This window comes from Notamacropus eugenii, chromosome 1 (genome assembly GCF_028372415.1).
Source record: "Notamacropus eugenii isolate mMacEug1 chromosome 1, mMacEug1.pri_v2, whole genome shotgun sequence".
Lineage (NCBI taxonomy): Eukaryota > Metazoa > Chordata > Mammalia > Diprotodontia > Macropodidae > Notamacropus > Notamacropus eugenii.
Genome location: NC_092872.1, coordinates 374,920,053 through 374,943,694, shown reverse-complemented (window position 1 = coordinate 374,943,694; position 23,642 = coordinate 374,920,053). Strand labels below are relative to the sequence as shown.

The 23,642-nt window shown below is 36.4% G+C and overlaps 1 protein-coding gene across 1 annotated transcript; it reads left to right on the top strand.

Annotated features, from left to right (window-relative positions):
• The first annotated feature begins 370 nt into the window (after nucleotides 1-370).
• Nucleotides 371-14,555, top strand: GRXCR2 (glutaredoxin and cysteine rich domain containing 2). Its single transcript, XM_072630648.1, has 3 exons — nucleotides 371-706; nucleotides 6,988-7,215; nucleotides 12,690-14,555. The coding sequence occupies exons 1-3, from the start codon at nucleotides 371-373 to the stop codon at nucleotides 12,870-12,872; spliced, it is 747 nt and encodes a 248-aa protein (XP_072486749.1). The 3' UTR covers nucleotides 12,873-14,555.
• The last annotated feature ends 9,087 nt before the right edge of the window (nucleotides 14,556-23,642 follow it).

Genomic DNA, 23,642 nt, shown 5'->3' with positions numbered 1-23,642 from the left:
AATATAGTTTTGAGCACATAGTTGGGCCCTTAAATATTTGTTAGCTGATTAGCTTATCTTTACCAAATTCATACTTGCTCACATAAATAAAACAATCTACCTACAGGCTCAGGCAAGCTCATGAAAAAAACCACCAATCAAACTTACCTCATATTCCCTTCTCTCCTCAGATCCACAGTTACATTCATTTTCATGAGCATCTATCAATATTTAATGTACAGGTGTCGGTTTAGCTGTAACCTGAGAGTACCCTAACACCAACTTGAATTAATTATGCACTCAAGGGGAGAAAATTAAATGACTTTTCTCAAAGCCCAAAGTTTCCCTGGCTAAGTTAATTTTGGGGAACCATAGGACAAAATCTCTACAAATGGATGATCCCGAGAAGAAGACAAACCAAAAGAGTGAAAGCAAACCCCGAAAAGTGAGATTTAAAATATCTTCATCCTACAGTGGTAGAGTATTGAAGCAGGTATTTGAAGACGGCCAAGAACTTGAGTCCCCAAAGGACGAGTACCCTCACAGTTTTATCCAAGAGTCTTTTGAACCAGTGGAGAGTGTCTATGGGGCTGGAGAAGCTCCCAAACCAAGATTTTATTCTACAAAATTGACTGCTCAACGAATCAGCGTTTATAGAGAGGGAAATGCCTACACCCTGGCAGGTAGCCAGCCTCTCCTCAATGATTACAAAACTAATGACCATAAGGTAAGGACTGCACATATTTCACTAGCTTTCTGGAAAAGGCTTCCCCTTAAATCCTTCTGATCATTAGTATTTTAGATCAGTACTGAAACATCTCAGACTTGTATTTGACTCACATCCAATAAAAAATAAAAATGGCAAGTGAGCTACATAGGAAAGCCATTAAAATAACATGGGGAAAATAACATGCCTGTTGATAAGTTATTGGAAATTTGTGTAAGCACATATAGTATTCAAATTTTCACTCAGCATAATAAATTGTTATAAGGACTTGGCTAGGCTATTCTGTGTGTAAATTGAATAGATTGATTTATGAAGTGGCATTCATTCTCTAGCCACTAGACTGCCTTTTATAGAATTATGCAAAGCGAGTAGTTTTCTTTTCTAAAAGAGATAATGCAGCTAGTCATTTTTAAAAAAGTTTAATTATCAAAGGCTGCAGCACAGAGACATTTGTACCTACCATGGGCTCTGCACACAGCAAGGGCTTAATAAAAGTTTTTTGAATTGAGTTTATATAGGTTACAGATCAATAGATCAACAACTTTTACTTTTCTTCCTTGACCTATATCTGCCCCTACCCCTTGTCTGGCAATTTACTCTAATTAGCAATTTTACCAGCCACCGAAGGTTATGGAGAGATGTGCTGAAATTCAAATCAATCTATTGTTCTACTTATCACTAAGAAAATGTTGAGAGAGGAGGATGTTTAAAGTGACTGTAAAAATGAAGTTATCATCTGATCTGTGAATTTCAGGATGCTTATTATCATGGATAAGCATAAGTTGGTTCAAGGACAGGGAAGTTTTAGAAAGTATTTCATGATTTTTAAAAACTTAAAATTAGGTAGGTATGTCCTCTGCTAAATGACTTCTATTTACTACTTTGGAGGAAATACATTTCTATAACATACTAAGGGAGGCAGTGTGGTACAATAAAAAATCGTTGAACTTTCCTTTCTGGACTTGGAATTATGGAACCTGAGTTTGAATTTCATCTTTGCCACCCATACGGCATCTTCTGCATTCAGACTCTGTAGTTCTTTCTCTGGACGTGGATAGCATTTTCCATCATGAGTCTTTTTGGAATTGTCTTAGATCATCAATGCAAGTAAATTTTTTTTCCTCCAAATTTATTTATTTATTTGCTTGTTTGTTTTATTTTCGATTTTCAACAGTCACTTCCATAAGTTTTAAATTGTCTCCTCCTCCCTCCCCAAGACAGCATGCAATCATATACAGGCTCTACACATACATTCTTAATAAACACATTTTCACTTTAATTATGTTGCATAGAAGAATTAAAATGAAAGCAAGAGAGCATGAGTAAAACTAAACAAAACCAAATATAACAAAAGAGAAAATAGTCTGCTTCATTCTGCGTTCCTACTCCATATTTCTTTCTCTGGATATGGATGGCATTTTGCATCATGAGTCCTTTGGAAATGTTTTAGGTCCTTGCACAAAGTAAGTAATTTATTAAGAACCTACTGTATATCAGACATTGGGCTAAGCACTGAGATACAAAGAAAGGCAAAAAAAATAACACCTCTCTCCTCTCAAGGAGCTCATAGTCTAATGGTGGAGAGAACATACAAATGACTATATACAAATAAGACATATGCAGGATAAATTGGAGATAGTCTCAGATGTTATGCATAGCTTAAGGGGCATAAGGAACAGCTTCTTGCAGAAGGTGGAATTTTATCTGAGACTTAAAAGAAGTCAGAAAAACCAGGAGATGTAGTTGAAGAGGGAGAACATTCCAGGCATGGTGGATAGCCAGTCAAAATCACAGAGTTGGGAAATGGAAAATACATTTTCTTGTATGAGAAACAGCAAGGAAGCCTTTATCACTGGATAAAGCTTAAGAAACCTGGAAAGGTGAAAGAGGCCAGGTTATGAGGTGCTTTAGAAGCCAAACAAAGTATTTTATATTTAATCCTGGAGGAAATAGAGCCACTAGAGTTCACTGAATAGGGATGTAACATGGTTAGATCTGTGTTTTAGGAAAATCACTTTTATAGCTGAGTGAAGAATAGATTGAAGTAGAGAGAGTTCTGAAGCAAGGATACCAAACTGCAGGCTATTTCAATAGTCCTGACTTGAGTTGATGTAGGCCTGAACCAGAGTGGTGTAGGGTAGTGTCAAAGAAGAAAAAGAAATGGATATGATTGATAGATATTATGACAGTAGAATCCACAGGGATTGACAAGTTGAAATTTTTTGAGCATTTCTTTTGTATCTGTCATGCAGTTTCACACCCTTTTGTGTATTATATATTATTTATTCTTCATCTCTTCCTACCAAACTAATCTCCCTGGATAGGAACACTGTCTTATACATCATTCATACCCTGAATTTCTAACACAATTTCTAGAACATAGTAAGTAGCCAGTCAATAAATAACTATGGAATTCAGTGAATCAAGAGGTGGCAGTTTTTCTGAAAAAAACCAAACAAACAAAACTTGGGGTTTTAGTATAGTGCAAGCCTTGTTTGAGACAACAATGGGATACATCAGCCAAGAAAGCTAATGTCTTGGGCTGTGTTGAGAGGCATAGCACCCAGCACTAGGGAGGTGATAGTTTGGGTGTACTTTGCTTTAGTGAGACCACATCTATAGTATCATGTTCAGTTCTGGGTGCCAAAATTTAGTGAGGACGCTGATAACCTGGAGAGTATCCAGAGGAGGTATACTAGAATGATCAAGTTGATGCCAAATAAACAATAGTTGAAAGAAATGGGAATCTTTAGCTTGGAAAAGAGAAGGTTCGTGTTTGGGGGTGGAGAGAAGAGATACATGATAGTAATCTTTGAGTAAATGAAACTTGTTTTGTGGAAGAGAGAAGAGCTTTCTTCCATTTGATCTTAGCAAAACTAGGAGCAGTGGGTAAAAATTGCAGAGGCAAGTTTGGACTTTATATAAGAAAAGAACTTTCTACTACTTAGAACTAGCCTAAAATATAATTAACTAAGTAGTTATTGGATTCCCTCTTACCTAAGGTCTTTGAGCAAATTCATGATGACTAGTTGTGTATGCTGTAAATTGAATTCTTTTTTAAAATTTTGTTATAGGCTGAACTAGATGGCTATGGAGGTTCCTTCTAACTCTAGCAATTTTGAGATCCTGGGAAACTTCATTTTAAAATAAATGTAAAGAAACTAGAGAACAATGCAAAATGATTTAAGGAATGGAAAATAGGTTCTTTAAGAAATGGTTAAAGGAGGAAGACTTTCTTAAAACATAGGTAAATGATCAGTTAGCCTGTAAAGAGGGGATGAAAGGCAGGATAAATGCTACCTTTACTAGTGACTTTCAGGTTGCTCATCCCTAGTAAATATTTATTAAAAAAAAAAAAAGCTACTGTTCCTATGCTGGGCACTATGAAAAAGGAAGTACTTGATCATTCCCAGATTCCAAGGAGTAGAACTGGTACACCAACCAGTCCATCTTTATTCCCACAATATGTGAAATAAGATACCTTGAACTTAAGTTGCATGTGGAGAGAGTTTCCTTAGAAACAGTGAAGACTTCTTGGCTGTCAAAATGACTGAATAATGGTAAAGTCTAATCAATAGAGCATGTGGAATATTTATCTTTGAATATTTTTAAAGCTAGAATATAAAGGAAATGCTCAAGGCAGAAAATTTTCTGTCTTAGATGGGACTCTTAACCTTTTTTTTATGTCATACACCTCTTTGCCAGACCGGTGAAGCCTATGGACACTTCATAATAATGTTTTTTAAATGAATAATATACAAAGGAAACCAATGATCGAAATACAGTTAGCCACATATTAAACAACAACAAAAAGAGTAACTTCATAAATCACAAGGTAAGAATTCTTGATTTAGGCACTGACCCTCCTGGAATCAGAGGGTTCGATCAGTTGATCTCTTAAGGTTCTTTCAGTTTGTCTCAAAAAAAAAAAAAAACAACTAAAAAGCGGGAGAGCTTTATAATAACCTGTCTAACCTCTTTGATTACTTACCACTGGAAGGGAAATGGAGCCTTCTAGAAGTGCCACTACACATCTCTCAGTGCTTAGAAACTGATACTGAAGAGTGAAAGAGGACTCCAACTAACATGTAACCATAAGAAATGGAAGCTGCTACGTGATCCCTTGAGGAAGACCACAGGCAGCAGGGAAACTTGTGGCTTCAGAAAATTATCCTTTCAAATCAGGAGGGTAAATATAAAGGTCAATTTAAAGGACAATTAAGACCTGCTAAAAGTAGATCCAGAATGGATTTATTATGGTTTAGATACAATTCTATTTAAATGGTATATAATGCTGTCCCTGGTAGTTAAACTGATTTAGGCAAGTTTTTGGGAGGAGGAAAGTATCTATACTATTGAAAATCAGGTTCTCTTTCTTTTCCTTCCTTTCTTCCTCCCTCCTCTCTTCCTTCCTCCCTCCCTCCTTCCTTCCTTCTTTCCTTGCAGTTTTGTGAGTCCTATTCCTCTGTGTACTCTTTTGGGAATATCTCCTTTCCTTGTTCTCCCTGTTCAATTCCTATTCACTTTTCAGTGTTCAAATTGCATCTCCAGGTAGCCTTCTTTGACCCCCTTTCCCTAAATGAATGTTCACTCTAATGAGAACACCTCACTTTTTGTATCTTTCTTACTGCACTTTTGTATCCAACCTTGCTATATAGTTGTTAATGTAAATGGTTTATCTTCCTCACTATATTCTAAACTCTATGAAGATACAATCTGTTTTTTTTTTTTAATTGCTCACAGAATCTGGCACACAGCTTTGAACATAATGGCTTAAGAAATATTTGCTGAATTCAGTTTTATAATAATAGAACTTTACACCAATGTGGCCTTACCTTTTCATAGAATTAGAAGGGAATCCAGAGGTCATTTGTTTCAATTTTTGTATTTTATAGATATATAAATAGATATATCTTTGAAACCCAGTGGTTGAGTGACTTGCCTAAGATCATACAGGTAGTGTGTCAGGATTCAAGCTTGAGTCCTCCAATCCTAAAACTAGTATTCATAGTCAGAGTATCATGAAGTTAGAGATGAATGGAACTGAAAGGACATTCATTTCTTTCATTTTTATATGAAGTAACTCAGCACAGAGAAGTTAACTTATCTGGGTTCATAATGCTAATAAATGTTTGAGGTGAGATTTGAACTCAGGTCTTCCTGACTCCAAGTACAGTGCCCTATGTACTACACTAGGTTGCATTTCATAATTCTCAGAGTTCTTCCCATTGCACATTGCCTTTCACATTTTTTTACATCACATATCAGTAATATTAGGTGATGGTAGTCTATCATCTCTGCAAGACAGTTCATTAAAGGAAAAAATCATGGGATGTAAATGGTTTTGCTTAAAAGCAATCAGTTATCATTCCTGATGTTATTTTCATTAATAACCCTCACTGGTCTGTCTAGGCCTAACATAAGACAAGTCATTAAATAAATTCATGTTAGGCTCAGTTGGTAGATATGAAATGGAATCAGACAAATTCAGAAGGTCCATTGGAGCCAATCTGCCACTTTTTATGAAGACCCTTTGAAATGAAGTATATCCATAATTTCCTCTTTTTACATCTGACCTTGCTGCTGAGCCACAGATATGGCCTTAGTCTCCTTGGAGGAATCTGGCCTTCTATTTACTATGCTTGATTGAAATTATGACTCTTTCAAAAGCAATCTTTCTTCTGTTACTTTTACACTTGTTTTCAGGAAGAAAAACCTTAGACATGAGTTAAAAAAAACAATAAAGAAAAACCTTATTCTCAGTACCTCACAGTGGATTTGGGTAAAGCATGAAATATGTGGAATGAGAGGGAAAAGAATGTCAATTCTATTTGGAGACTGAGTCATTGAAAAACCTTTTGGAGCTCTTCTCCTGTCTCTTCCCTGTCTCTTTCTCTTCTTTCCAGCTTCTTTGTCTCTTCCTTCTCCTTTTATTCTACCTCGTCTAAATTTTTACATTTAGCTTTCTCTCTTTCCTTCCTCTTCTCCTTTCTCCCTCCTTTTCCATCTTTTCTCTCTCTTTTCTGCTTTCTCCCTCTCCTCTCTCTCTCCTCTTTTATTCCATTCTTCTTCCCTCATCTCTCTCCTACTTTATTTGCTTTCTCCTTTTTCTATTCTTTTCTTCTTCTCCCTCTTCTCTCTTTCATTTATTCTCTCCCTTCTCTAACCAGTGCATGTAAAACTGTTGGGCTTCAGTCTATTTTATAAAAGATGTTTTTCTGTCGCTTCTTATTCACTGGATGATTCATCACAGGTGCTGTGCTCATTTTCACTCTCTGTAGTCCCCACCCATTTTAGATTTTGGCAAGATAATCATCTATACTAATAACCTGAAAATCATCCGGACTTCAATGGACAAAAAAGACTTCATGAAAAAAGTCCTTGAGAAGGGAGAGGAGGCTGAGGAACAGTCTGTGGTGAGCAAAGAAGAGGGTGACGGAGACGGTGATCAGACTGATGGCCCACTGCCAGAAACAGAAACCACATTTGCCCACAACCAATATATCCAGGTATGGTAAAGTGGACTGTGATTGGGTTTCTGTCATGGGGATCTCCACCACAGAGACCACATGACTATGAGAATCTTTCCTGCTTCCTCACTTCCCATATTTTGTCTGCTTTAGTTCTCACAAAGGTCACGCTGACAGATACTTCCTTATGGTTTAAGAAAAGACTGAAGAAAAATGCAAACATCTTCTAAGTAAGTTGTTAACTTGTTGTATTCCCCAATGGAAGTGTCTTTTCCAAAAGCACATGGAACCAAGACTACTAGAGAATATGAAGTTAGAAGAAGGCACATTATAGAAATGTAAGCTATTGTCATTATATCAATAACTTATGTATAAAAAATATTTTAGATGTCTTTTTTATATTGCATTCACTTTACAGTCAACCTCCCCCTTATTGCCTTCTCTTGTAACAGAGAAGTACAGTTAAGTAAAACAAACAAATACATTGATTCTGTCTGACAACATGTGCTTCACTCTGTACTCAGTCTACCACCCATCTACTGAGAGAAGGAAGGCATGTTTTATGACCACACTTCTGAAGTCAAGATTGCCTACCCCTGTTTTGAAGTCATTCTTGGCTATGGGCAGACATTCAGTCTTTAAATAGCTGACCCCTGGACAATAAAACTTTGTTCAGATGAAGAATCTTACTATTTTGCTTGATTTTATGATGATTTATGTTTTTTTTGGGGGGAAATCTCTTCACATTCCTAGGCTGAGAACAAGTTAAAAGCTATATGAACACTCTTTAAAACAAAAGCTTAGCTGGCCATTATAGATAATCTTAGAAACATATAACTTTAGAATTGGAAGGCCAGGGAATCCCATAATCACTAAGAAGATCGTAGGGATCCACTAGCTGTATGATCCTGGACATGTCAACTAATCTCTGTCTGTTTCAGTTTTCTCATCTGAAATATGGAGATAATAGTAGCACCTACCTCCTTGTGGTGAGGATTTGTAAGTTTTACAAAGATAATATTTATAAAGCATTTTGCAAATATGCTATAATACTACCTATAACTAGCTTATCTCATTGAACCTTCTCACTTTATACATAAATGAGATAATTTGCTCGATTGGACATAATGATCGATGAAAAAATTGTCATTTAGAAATATTAGAAATGGATATTGAAGCCTCATTATTGTTTAGTACACACCGTTTTGATAATTTTATTTATTAATTCATTCCATGTACAAAAAGCATTCTTATATGAATTTACTTTGTAGGAAGGAATGGGAAAGCAGTTGCCTGTGCAGTAGATGTAGCAAGGATAAGCAGGGAGAGAGGAGAGAAGGAAAAAAGGGATGAAAAATTGATTGATCAATGAAATATTTATTGAGAACCTATTATAGGCACTACACTAAATATTGTGGGATTATATATATATATATATATATATATATACATACATACATATATATATATATATATATATATATATATATATATAGAGAGAGAGAGAGAGAGAGAGAGAGAGAGAGAGAGAGAGAGAGAATTGATTGGCAACCAATAAAATTGATTGGCAACCAATAAAATTTCTAGATGTATCATATGCAAAAGTGACTATCTAGGCCCCTGACTTTAAATTTCACTCTCATCATAATTATCATGTGCTGTGTATGTCAATGGAGTCCTGCCTTTAGGAAGTCTGTATTATTACATGTTCCTATTTAGACACATATGCAAAATAAAATGAATCCATAAAACTTTTATCATGTTTTATACTATTACTGGTATACTTTGTACTACTTTGATCACTGTGCTTTAAGAAAATAATTGAAACTAATTTGATGCTTTAAAGTTTTCAAAGAGCTTTATAGATATTATCTTACTTGAGCCTTATAACAATTTTGCAAATTAAGTGCACATTCCCTATATTACAGATGAGGAAACTGAGGCTTAGGAGAGGATTCGTAACTTGCTTATGGTCACCTAGGTACTAAGAGTCAAATTCTCGGTCAGAGACGTTCAAGGCCAGAGTGCTATCTATCTATTATCCCAGCAGTTCTTAAATATAAACTTTCAGGAAGTCCTCAAAATAAAAACCGTTTTCACAATAATACTAAGATATTTTAATTTCTAGTGTAGTAAATAGATACAACTCCTATAAATAAAAGCTCTTGATGGGGGTTTTCTCTATAATTTTTAAGACTGTAAAGCGATCCTGAAACTAAAAGGTTTGAGAACCAGTGGATTACATCATTCTGTTTCTTTAAAAAGATTTTAATTTTTTGTTCTGTGATTTCATCAGAGGAATTACTGGCATACAAATCTATATTATTATTTTGCTGGAGGGAAGGTGAGATTTCCAGATCCTTGATTTTATCACTGAGGAAACTTCTCTAATAGCCACAGATTGGCAAACTTTAATTTATAGTATTAGAGACCCTGAGAATTCCAATGACTGTCTAGGGTTGCAAAGATGGAATGTGATTCCAGAGCTGGTTCCCCATCTATTAGATCAACCTGCCAAAAGACAAAAAAAAGGGTACTCTTTATTTTAAAGGATACTGGAAAGATTTTTAGAGAAGACGGGAAATGATAACTAAAGTCACAGAAGATCAATTTCTTAAAGAAAGGATATTCATTCAGCATAAAACTGTTAAACATCTACTGTACACAAAGCTCTGTGTTGGGAAAAAGAAGATAGTCCCTGCCCTTAAGGGAGATATGATGTAATTAAGGGGTCCAGGACTTCATTATTTTCCAATGTAAGGAAGGCTTTTGTGCAAGAGATACCGAGAGATTTTTCATATACTTGGAAAATCAACCAACAGCACAAATGAAAACAAGAGAGACTTCCCTTGCATATAAGGAAGAATTTCTTGTCCTTTGGGTTAATAAAACAAGTGACCAAAGGATGTTTGACGTCTGTATCTCTAGAGGCAGCCAAGAAAAGAGAAGGTAGGTATGTGTTCAGGGCATTTGTCTATAAGCAGGTAACTGGATAGTTCTATTTGTGAAGATTCCATCCTGTTCTAGAATCATAATCTATAATTTTCCCCACATGTTTTCATGTAGTATGAGCAACAGTTACTGTTCAGGAGAGACTGATTTTATTAAAACTCTGGGCAGGGAGACAGTGCGATACAATGGATACAATATTTTATAATTTCCCCCCACGTTTTCATGTAATTTGAGCAACAGTTATTGTTCAGGAGAGACTGATTTTATTAAAATTCTGAGCAGGGAGACAGTGTGATACAATGGATGGAGAGTGGGAAGTGTTGCTTGACAGACATGGGTCTGAATCCTTCCTTTGAGGGATTCACTTTCCTTATTTGTTAAGAAAAAAGACATCAGGACAAAGTAGAACTAGATTAAAGTATGTTTCAGCAAACCTGGTATAAAAATTATTTTAAATTTCAGTTTTGAGAGATTTGTGAGTTTTAGAAGCTATGCTCCAAATTAAGACAGAATTGTACAGCCAAGATGCTACAGTAAAAGATTGCACTTAATTTACCTTCCTTCTGAACTATGTATTAAAATACCACTTGTATCCTTATTCTCTGGAAAAAGTTTCATTTTTAAAAAGGCCAAAGATCATCAAGGAGTTTCTTCTGACCAAGTGACTTTTTGTTCCACTACATGGAAGAATAAAGGTATTGGGGACCTTTATAAAAGATCAAGGAGTATGTATGAAAGTCAGAATAATCCTTGAACCCATATATTTAGCAATATTGAAAAAAAAGGAAAGAAAAGAAAGGAGAGAAAATTGAACTCAGAGGCAATGAAACACAGAGAAAAAAATGTGTGCTTGCTTGACTTGATCTCATAAATCACTAGAACTTCTGTATGGTTTATGTGATTTTACTCAGAACCTTGGTTTCCATTGAGACATATTATTTGTCTTTTTTTTTTTAAGAAAAAAATCTAAAAAGAAGGATGGGGAAAAACAGACCCTGAGAGAAGAATAAAAATCTCAGGTCCATCTAGAGTTATCTGTTTTCTTAGTGTTTGACTTGTATTGAAAAGGAAACACAATACCTAGAAACTATTCAAGAAATTGGGAGGTAATTCTTGAGAAGTAAGGTCATGCTAAAGAAGCACTCTGATTTCTTTACTAGTTGTAACTCTGAACAGCTAATTTTTATTTATCCTCCTTTAAGAGATGGGGGTCTCAATCTCAGTTCCCACATCTGGAAAATGGAGGTATAAGTTAACTTCTTGCCTCATAGGATTGTGGTGAGGGAAGTACTTGGTAAATAGTAAAGCCCTATGTGAATGTGAACTATCATTTCCCCCTTATGGTTCACTTGGGGATAACACTTTGCAAAGTGTATAGACATTAGAATTCCCTAGATTTAGGGTGTGAGATATTGCCTGAGATAGAAATTATTTCCTGGGAACCTCATTTGTGGCACAAACAAATCAGGTCCAAGTTTGGCCATAAAAATGGAGTTTTGAGAAAAATGTAGATTGTTAATTTTTCCCTAAGATACCTTTTTTGAAAACATTTTATTCTTTTTGAATAATGATGGGGAAAATGTCAGTATTCCTCAGTCTCCCTCACATTAATGAATCAGGAAACACAAGTCAACAATTCATTACCAAAAAAAAAAATTCATCAGCATCCCTTGAACCTCCTTTGCCAGTTGTACTGGTTTTATTTCACAGAACCAGAACTTCCTTGAAAAAGGTTCAGCTCCCTTTACCTCTAGGAAGAATCACAAGAGTTAATACACACCATGATCCTGCAGTGTGGTGGTAGTTGGCATGCAGTAAAGGAGGAAAAGTGAAAATGATAAGGTCATAAGATTGGGAAAGGAGGCTCAAAAATGTAGCATTAGAGTCCAAAGCTTTTTCATAGCCGTACATAGGAAAACTGGAAGAAGGCTACATAATTGACATACCCCTAATTAGCATACAAGCTATCTGTAAAAGGGTCAAAACAAAACTAATTTTAACCCACTGGAAACAATGACTACACATCACATGATTTACATGAAAGGTTTTGCAGAATTTAACAACAGAGTATTATAGCTTCATAGAGTGGAAAGCATTTGTCTAGCCCAGTCTTTAAAATGACTAATTATATATAACAATATGAATTCCTATGCAGACATCTAGGCATCAGTGCGTATAGAGCTGAAGACCTGATTTCAAATCCCACTTCAGATACTGATCAGAGGTGTGGCCCTGAGCAAGTCACTTAACCTCTGTCTGCCTTAATAGGCTCAGGTGTAAAATGGGGAAATAACATCCACTTCCCAGGGTTCTTGTAAGGATCAAAAAATATAATACATGTAAAGCATTTTGCAAAGTTTAAAGCGCAATATAAACGTAAATTATGTAAATGTAAATTATGAGTCTCTGGTGTAGCCATTGCTTCTGGCCGCTACTTATATGAGACACTTGTGGCAATATTCTGAAATCTTTTGCTACTCTCTTTCCTTGCCTAGAACCATTTGTGGAAATGAAGGGCCTGTGTTGAAAGAGTAACTAACTCTTGGCTTTATTTCTTTCAGGAAGGGGAGATCCCTGAACACAATTGCTTCCACTGTAGAGGATCAGGCAGCGCTACTTGTTCTCTGTGCCACGGAAGCAAATTTTCAATGCTGGCTAATAGATTTAAAGAATCTTACCGGGCTCTACGGTGTCGTGCTTGTAATGAGAATGGCCTCCAGCCCTGCCAGATTTGCAACCAATAACTTATGACTTCCATCTGTTTGGTTTGACTGTCTGGATTGGTTTCTGATAAACTGCCTGGTCCTGCATTTGATCTCATCAAAGGAACAGAGGAACCACTGTAGTTGTTGTCACCTGTGCCACTAGCAAATCTACATGATCTATCTATCTATCTACCTAGGGGTGGGTTGGGGAGGATGGGGTTGGGAGGCTAAACAGCAGGGGCATTTGGGACTTCCACTCTTTTCTGAAGCTAATGTTAACAGTGTCCTCCAGGGGGTCTCAGCTCAGTTCTCCTCTAATAGCAAATGTACACTTTAGTTAGAAGCTTGAAACTATTTTTTTGCTTTGTTTTGCTTGGGGGCTATTTCGCATATTCAATTCAACAAACATTAAGTTTCCACAGCACAAGATGCTGTGCTGGGTACTGTTAGCTTAAAGATAAAAAATGAAAGTCCCTACTCTCCAGAAGCTTAATGTACAAAGATACACAAATCTGAAGTATGTACAAAGTGACCCAAGGTAATTTCAAGACACACAAGTGGAAGATCAGAAAAGTCCTCATGTTCAGAAGGTATCCTTTAAGCTCCCCTTGGAAGGAAACTAGGGATTCTTAGAGTCAGAGGTGAGAAAGGAGGGCATTACAGATATGGCTGTTGGCTGCAATCCTGTGCAAGGAGAAAAGGAATGAAAGGGCAAGATTCTGGTGAATAGAATTCTGGTTGCTTGTAATGCATATTAAATCGTCATTGGTTAAATTGACATTCTAGTTTACGAGGAGAATCAGGGATTCCAAACATCTAGCAAGTCATCGCTAGAAATGCCAATGGTGGGAGTTTTTTAGACAAGATAAGCAAAAGAAGTAGACCCTTTCTTCCTGAGCCTTTAGATGATTATATCTGATATGCTTGGTTAATAGTTGTGCAGGTAGCAAGGAATATGATTACTTCTAAGGGCATGATAAGAAAGACATCTCTTTGTGTCTTTAACTACAGAAGTTTTAAGCCAAGACAAAGTTACTTATCACAAATTTGGTGCTTAGGTGGGTATGTGATTTTAGACTTCCTTCAGTTCATTAGAATTCTGCAATACCTCTCATCTCTCCATAAATGGTGATAGGTGAAAATAACATATTGCTAAAAATTTTCTTTTTTAGATCCTCCTCCAAATCTATTTTTGCCTCAATCAAGGCAGGTTTAGAAATGTTCCCTCCTCTATGTACGCTCTTATATATAGTGAAGTACAGTAGGGTGGGTGAGTAATAGTAAGTGCTGGTGTCTTAGGGATTTGTTGATCTCCAAGATTCAACTGTTAAAATAATTTCATAGTGTAATTCTTTTCAGGCAACTTAGATCCTTCTTTTTTGAAAAGACAAGAACATTCCTTATACAGGTAAACATTTTCTATATTCACTTTCTCTCATCAGGTCCCCCACACCATGACATGTTATTACTCACCCACCTTTACATATCTCTGTTATTAACTGCCTCCCACCTTTCTTTGTCTTTCCCAGTATTCTATCAGCTATTGGAACTGTGAAATGTCCCAGAATTATAGAGAAGGAAGTGATGTCGAACCACCATTTAATCAATCCCCCTGCCTTCAGGAATTATACTCTGGTATAAGGGAATCTCCCCCTTCCCATATTTTGTTGGGTGTTTTCTAAAAGTGTTCTTTTATACTGAATAATAAATGAATCATCAGAAGTTGCATTGTGTTTTTATTTAACTGCTAAGTGTGGAATTACATGCCTTGGTGGCATAGAACAAATGAAAAGTTTTGGTTGGATGGCTGTTTAAAAGAATTACCTGCATGATTCTCACACCTGCAATTGGATGAAAGCCTCGGGGTAAATAACCTGATTTGGGACCATCCATGGATTCTGAACTTTGATGTGACTATAGTTTCTTTTTTCTTTCTTTTTCTATGTGAGGCAATTGAGATTAAATTAAGCCTAGGGTAACAGCTAGTAAGTGTCAAGCATCTGGTTTGAGTTTGGATTTGAACTCAGGTCCTCCTGACTCCAGGACCAGTGCTCTATCCACTGTGCCACCTAACTGCCCCCTCCTTTTTTCTTTTTTCGTGTGACCACAGTTTCTTGAGCATCTTGTGTGATAAGGAAATCACTGGTCTTGCAGAAGTGGTCATACTCTGACTAAGAAGGTCTAAAAATTTCCCCCCTATACTTTAGCTTTGAGTTAAACTGTTGCATTGTGTGCAAGTTTTAAAACTTGCCCCCATAACTAGTTATATGATGATGCCAAATAAAGTGATTCTTTGCATTTATGAGCACTTTCGCATGTCCTCTTATTATCTCTTAGGAAGCATGAAGACCTAAGCTAAAGGTTTTATGGTCTTTGGAAACCATCTAGAATGGTAGGGGACTGCTATAAGAAACCTTATAGATTCATTCTTTCCAAGAATTGACAACTTTCCCTGGCATAAAAATATGGTAGTATTTTTCTTTTTTTTTTTGCCACAGTTGCCCAAATAATAATTCATTGATGGTTCTCTAGGAGATGAAGTAGAGGTTTGCAACTGAAGTCATATAGTTTTTAGACAATGTTTTTACTCATGTTTAAAAAATGTTCTCCCCCAAATCATGGGGAAATACTACTTACTAGCTGTCTGCTCTTAAGCAAGTCACTCTGTGTCTTGGTTTCCTCATCTTTAACAGGAAGAACATAAACTAGGCAAGCTCTGAGTTTCCTTTGAGCCCTTAATGCATTATCCGATGATTAAGAAAATAGTTCTTTCTAGATTTTTGTTATTTAAAAAAAGATCTAGCATAATTTTTTTACTGTAGTAATTTGAAAAGTAAGTTTAACCATGAGATTTGTGGTTAGTCCCGAGCTTCTCAGATATTAGTGCTATTTAAGAGTAAGATGAACTGGCCTTCCCTCTTCTCAAAGTGGATATATGTTATCTAGTAGAACTAATACTGAATTTAGATTAGAAAGGAATGCATTCAAATCTTAGCTATTCTATTTACCAATTGTGATACCTTAGGCAAGAGAAAAGGGAAAGGACCTAGACCTGTGATTTCATTGGTACAGGGGATTCCTAGTTCAATCAATTCCCTCGCCCAACACAGATTGGCCTCTTCTCTGAAGTGTCTAATCTTAGAGAGTAGCTTCCCTAGAGTACGGAGAGGTTGTCCAGGATTGCACATCTAGCATGTGACAGGGATAGGATTTAAACGCATGTCTTCCTGACTTTGAGGTCATCTCTTTTTACCACGCTGCCTCTTGTGGCACAGAAGATACACTTTAGGACTTTCAAAAGTCATGCAATCTTTCGAGTCTAAGTTGTCATCTATAAAAAGGGTGTAATGATACTTGTTATCTTTTCCACAAAGCTTTTATGAGGTTCAAATGAGATAATGGACGTGAAAATGGGTTTGTAAATCATAAAGTCCTATCCGACTCTTCATGGACTGATTTGAAGTTTTTTTGACAAAGATACTGGAGTGGTTTGCCATGTCCTTCTCCAGCTCATTTTACAGATTAGGAAACTGAGGCAAATAGAGTTAAGTGACTTGCCCAGTGGAGTACTATTTCACTTACTTCCACAGTCACAAACCTATGATAGAAATATGGAGAATGGCTCCTATTTCTATATTCATTCCTTTTTCCTTTTAAGCTCTGTTGATGTGCGTTGTTTTTACATTATAAGCATTTACAATTCACCCCTACTCTATGAGAGGTCTCTTGTAACAAAACAAAACAATTAAGAAAATGAATACTACAGTGACCTCATTTGAATCTATGTGCAACATTTCAGAGCACCCCACTTCTCTATTATTTAAAGAAATGTTTTAATTAATAAAAATCTGTTTTCTCTTCCTCCCACTTCCCACCTTCTCAGGGAAAAACTATAAAAAAAAAATAAATGCCTTGAAATGAATATTCATAATTGAGCAAAATAAAGTCCCTCACTGGTTGTATACAAAAATATTTCATCCTAGCATGTTCCCCCCCCATCATCACCCCTTCTGGTTAAGGTGCTTCCCTCATAACAATCTTGAGAGGTAGTTAGGTAAAGTATTAAGACATTTCTACAAATGAAGAAACTGTGGTTCCTCAGAGGTAATAAATAAGACGTGCCCAAGTTCACCTGGCAAACATGTGCTAGAATCAAAACTCAAACCTTGGTCTTTAACTTCTAAGACTAGAGCCACTATACAACAGTGCTGGCAGATCTTTTCAGCAAACAACAACCGTAATTATAATCAAGCTGGGCTATATCAGTGCTGAAAAAACCTATGGTATTTTAAAGAATTTGGGTTCAGATTATTTGAAAGATACTTGATGTAGATTTTGAGAAATAATGTTATAGTAGATAGAGTCCTATCACTGAACTGAGGAGGCCTTCTGTAAGTCCTGCCTAATGTCTGGATGTAATCATGGGCAAGCTCTAACTGCTCACCTCTCAGATTGAACCCAGGCTCTTCACTTGTAAAGATGAAACGATAAGCCTTGCACTGCATGTTATATGGGAAAGTTGTATGGAAAGCACTAACTAAACGTAAGTTATTATTATCAATCCAATGTTGGACAAACCTAGAAATAGTCTCAGGGAGAAAAAGCATCCCACGGTATACCACACAAATGACAAAGGATGCCATGTTATCATTTTGTATCTGCTTCATGGATTTAAAAAAAAATATTTAGAAATAAGTTATGGTTGTTACAATTGAGGTGTTTAGGCAAGTTCCAGATTGAGGAGATTAAACTGATGTGTTGCAATTTTTATATTTGGAGGGAGTTTTGACATAGATGAGATTCAATGGAATATTGATGTAATTGGTGTGTTATCTCTTTACCTGAGGCAATGTGGGGGTGGGGGTGGGAATCATTTTCACAACAGAAAACTAGTTAACAGGGAAAATTTGAAATGAAATAGGCAACAAATTGAATTCTACCTAAAGTTTAGCCTTTTAACTTATTTCCCCAGATCATCAGATCTGCCACATTGCTATTTAGTTCAGCAAAATTACATTGAGTTGGCTGATATTTCTTAGTGTTACTCTATTTCTTTTCAGTCACCTCAGTCATCTCCTACTGTTAGACCAAGAGAATTCCACTCAACTAAGAGAGCACAAACATTTGTCTGTGGCCAATCGATTCAGAGTTCCCTCACAAAAATAGATTTCCATTAAACCTCAACTAAAATGGAATGGAAAGAATTAATTTAATTTCATTCAACAGACATTATGTGTAAGGCATTGTATCAGACTCTTGGAATACAAAGATGAAAAAATGATAATCTCCTATTCTCCTGGGGGATATGGCACATCTAGTCTAGCTATATGTCTAGTATGTGTGTGAAGAAAATAAAGGAGACTTTCACAGAAAGTGGGAAAACTTTATAGAGAAGGTAGCAACTGAGTTGAACATTAAAGTAAGGGGAGTCTCAAAAGTAGAGATGAAGAAGGAGTATATTCCAGACATGGATATAGTCTGTACAAATGCAAAGAATTAGGAGATGGCATGCAGAGTTCAAGGAATAGTTAGAGCTTCAGTTTGGCTGGAGCATAGAATCATGAATTGCAGTGATGTGTTATCAGGCTGGAAAGGGAGATTAGAGCCAGATTGTCCAGGTCCTTGACTGCCAGGCTAAAGATTTTGTAATCTATTCTAAAAACAACAAGCAATCACTGAAAGTTTTCAATGAAAGAGATTACATGGTTGGATTTTTGCATTAGGAGGATGATTTTTGGTAGTGATTTGAAGGAGAGATAGGAAAAGAGAGAGACCAGAGGTGAGGAGACCAGTTACATGGCTATTGATATAATCCAGGTGAGATGTGATAAGGTCTAGACTAGGATATGAATGGAGAGAAGAGGACAGAGGCAAGAGTTCTTGTGGAGGGATAGTTGCCAGACTTTGGGAATGGATTAGATATGCACATGTGTGTGTGCACGTGTATGTGTGCACATGTGCGTGCATCTGTGTGTGTGTAGGAGGATGATTAGGGAGAGAGAATAGTAAAAGATGACCCTGAATCTGTATGCCTGGTGGCCTCAACAAAAATAGAGATATTGGGAGAAAGGGAAAATTTAGAAAAGAGGACAATGAATTCAGTCTTGGATATTTTGCATTTGAGATGCCAGCAGGATACGCAGGTAGAGGCAGTGGGTGATTTGGGACTGCAATTCAAAGAGTTGAGAATTCGATATATTGTTTAGAAAGTCAGCTGTGCAGATATAAAAATTGAATGTGTGGAAGATGAGATTAGTCAGGAAGTGACTACTGAGGAAAGAAAGAGAAGAAGGTCTATAACAGAGTCTTGGAATGAGGGTAGATAAAAACCAGAGGAGAGTTATAAAATATACTGAGGAGCAGTTATATTGCTAGGAAGATAGTGTTATTGAAGTCAAGAGAGTAGAGACTGTTCCAAAGAGTCAGACTTATGGAGGTAGACTTATGGGACCTCAGAGGTCATCTGATTCAACCCCCTCATTTTAAAGAAAATGAACTGAGACTCAGGGAGATTAAGTGTCTTGCCAAAGGTCACATAGTTAATAACTGTCAGAGGTAGGAAAAAGTCAAGTCCTCTGACTTAAGAGCCGTTGCTTATTCCATTGTACTACAGACAAGGTGGGTCCTACAGAAGGGGCAGAGGGGATAAGAACTGAGAAGGGTTATTGGATTTAGCAACTGCAAGGCAATGGGTGACTCTTTATTTAGCAGTTTAAAAAAGTGATGAGGTCAAAAGCCAAGGAGTAAGGAATTAAGGAATACTAAATGGGTGGTTAGGAGGTAGAGGAAATGATTGTAGATTACTCTTTGTAGGAACAGAATAGTGAAAAAGAGAAGAAATATAGCACAATAGCTTGAGATGATAGTAGGGTCAAGTGAAAGTTTTTAAAGAGTGGGGGCATGTTTTGGCAACTAAATAAAGAAGCTAGGAGCTAAGAGGAAATTGAATATGAGAGAAAAGGAAATAATCAATGGGTAAAGATTTCAGAGGAGACTGGAGGGCATAGAATCAAAGACATAAGTAGGTAAGTTGAAGGACTACTTCGAGCTCTGAGACTGGAGGAAACAAAATGAAAATGGTTAAAAAAGATAAAGAGATTTTGATATGTAAAATAGCAGGGAAGGGAAAGAAATGAAAATAAATTTGCTCAGTCATCTCAGTAAAGTAGGAACTAAAGTTGTCTTGTGACCAATAGGTCCTGAGCTGACATTGGGAGTTGAGGAAAGAGGAGAGTGTTTAGAATAACTGCCTGGGGATTATAATAGAGTCAATCAATCAGATATGAAGTAAACAGATCCTTTGGTCTGATTTTTTTAAGCTTTTAGATGTATGAACTAGTGCCTATGTCAGTTTCCTTGATTACATACCAATAATTGATCAGTTCACATTTATTCAATTGCAGTAACTTTTGCTTGGTTGGATGTCTTGCCAAGTTTTATCCTCAATTGCTTCTCTCTGTGAGATGATTTTGCTGAAGTGGAAAGGCATTATGAAGATAATACAAGAGATAGCATGTGCCAGGGAAGTCAAACTATCTTATCACTTCCCCTCAGACCTTTCTCTTTCACTCATTTCATTCAATAGCTATTATCAAAAGCCAGTCTAAAGACAGTAAATGTATACACACCAAAGATGTCTGTCACTTTCATGGAAAATGTTTAGCTCAGAGTACAAATGGAACAAGGATTCTCTATTGATAGTGACAACTTCTGAGTGTCAAGAGCACATTGTAAAAAGTTTATTTGCCTGGCTTTTTCTGTATACCAGTTATTTACAGTTTTACATTGACTATGAGATTGTGTATTTATCCTAAGTATAGACCAGTAGCATTGGGCTGGGGATAGATCTGCAGAAATGTTGCTTAAAATGCAGGTCTCAGGAATCCACTATGATTTATAATAATAAAAAACAATAATAGCATCACAAGGAACTATGATAGGTGTGAAGACATGAAAAATGTTGAGGGATAAAAGATAGTTCAAGAGGGTCTGAAGATAAATCCATAATGAGCATCAAACACCCAAAAGGTAGAGATATCACTGTTTTTAAAAATTTAGGTCTTAGTATTTAATCAGGCCTTATTCTTGACTGGGAAAAATATTAAGTGAGGACTCACAGTAATCCCCTGTGCTGATAATGGGCATAGCAAACAAGCAAGAAGATAATGGAGCGAGGAGGAGAGAGAGACAGAGAGACAGAGAGACAGAGACAGTGACAGAGAGTCAGAGAGAGGTAAGACACTAGTTTAGGAAAAGAGGGAAAACACATGGATATATGAAGAATTAACCAGTAACGCTCAGGAAAACCAGATCTGTAATCACTGATTTGGGAAGAGACACCCTTGAAAGTATAACAAGTGGGCATTCTCAAGAAATATTCAATAATGGACAATTAGTCCATTGGCAATTAGTTGAACAATGTAAGGAATAGAAGATTCTTCTCTGCTTATTGGATGCTGATTATGAAAAAAATACTTAAGAGTAGCAAAATGTACTTTATAGACTCTTCCCCCCATAATAAAGTGCTTTCATTGCATTAGCATTATTCAAGATTATATTTAAAATAGGGACTTGATCTTTGATTTTATTGGCCTGAAGAATTCTCAGATGAGGAACTGCATTCTACCAATACAGGGTCAGCACCTTTTCTTCAATTTATTATCTTAGAGAATTGCCTACAGCATTAAGTAAAATGATACTCTCAGGGTCAAACACCCAGTATGCCTCAGAGGCAGGACTTTAACCCAGGTTTTCTTGATTCCAAGGCCATCTCCCTATCTACTTAATACTAGGATTGCCTCTCACTTAAGAGAGATAACAGCTTAAATAACCTTCTGATGTTGAGGTGGAGGATAAAGCAGTATGTTCACCAAAAGTGTTTACTAAAGGGACCCAGTATAGGGACCCAAATGAAAAAGAGATTCTCTGTGGATGGTAAACTCCTTGAGATACTCCTAATTTGCATGCCATTGTATTAGATTGCATGAAGCCCTGGAATATTACAGGGAAGAGTTCTGTAATCACGCAAAGGAGTTTGGTCTAACCATCCACACCATACAGACCAGAGAGATGAAAAAAAACTAATTCTCCACACTAAAACATACATTTGGATGGATATCTTACAAAGCTTGACTAGTATGTACATCTGGGACAGGAAGTATAGATGGACAATTCAGAACTGAAAAACAAGAAGAGGACAAGTAGGTGGAATTATTCTCAGGAAATTGCAAAACTTTAATGATGCCAAGCTTCTCAGGAAAACAAACTTCTCTATTTATAACACTCACAATTTCATCATTGCTGCTTTATGACAGCAAAATATGAAGTATTCCTACAAGAATTAAAAAATGAATATTGTATAGAGAGCAATAGAAGGCTCATGGTAGTTGTGGGCAGGTAATACATAATTGATGAGGAATTTTAGAAAAGAACAGAGTGAAAAAATACTGTCAAGGTATTGCATGATGGGAAGGATCTGGTCACATGATGAAGGGAAGGGACAGAAGGCAGTTAGTCAGAGTGCTCCACAGATACCCTTGCAATTCTAGGAAAAATGGAAGAAGGCCTACAACACCCTGGGTGGACCCTCTGTGAGAAATTTAAGGGATGACATGGGCAAGAGTCACAGAGGAAGGGCGGTCATGTATGCATGTATGGATTGTGATCTGCATTTTGGAGTGAACTTCTAGAACAATGAGATCAAAGATCCATTTGAGAATCTGACCTAGTAATATTGCTGCTGTAACACCACCAATAATCTATCAGTCAAAAAATATTTATTAAGTATCTGCTATGGGCTGGATTCTGTTCTAGATGCTGGGGACATGAATATGAAAGGGAACTAAGAGCTTGCATCCTACTGGAAGATACTGAAACAGGAAAGTGTATATTGATTCTTTGTTTTCTTCTTACTGGGTGATTTTGCCCTAAACTAGTCATAGTGTCTCTTAATCAGCTCCATATGGTTCACAGTCTATTTATAATAAGAGAATTTTTTTTTTTGTTAAGCATCTACTGTTTTCACTGCACTATGTTATGTGCTGGGGAGACACAAATATTAGAAGAGATAAAGTCCCTACTTGCACAGAATTTATAAGTTAATAAGACCATTAGTTACCAATCTACATAACTTTTCTATGTACTATTATATGATAAAGATGCTAGAGATTTATAAAACAAAATATGTAAGATGAGAGGGAAGGTCAACACCATTAGAGATCAGTGGACTATAAAAGATAACTGGGATTATAGCAGGCAGAAAGAATATCCTGAGCAAATTTAAAATAGTAATATTAATAATATTGATAGAATGCTTATTGTATGTTGAACACTTTATAAATATTTTCTCATTTGATAATTGTGCTGAATACATTATAAATATTATCTCATTTGATCGTCATGAGAATCCTGGGAGGTAAGTGCTATTTAGTATCTCTATTGTATGGTTGAAGATACTGAGAGAAACAAAGGTTAAATGGTTTGCCCAAGATTCCACAGCTAGTTAATGTCTAAGACTGGATTTGAACGCAGTTCCTTCTGACTGCAGTGCCATCATTATATCCATTGTACCACCTGACTGCCTCACATGATGTACCAAGATGTGTTTGGGGTTGGATCATAATACAGGAAAAGAGAGTTGGCAATGGATTTTGGAAGGATTCAAATGTCCGTCAGATAAAACTGTCCTCCATGATTAGGTGTAGAGTCTATGGAACGGGTGATCTACTTGTAGCTCTAGGACTTATATGGTTCTTTGGCCATTGTATTGATTGTGAAATTAAAAGTAATATTATGACTTTGGAAAGAAAC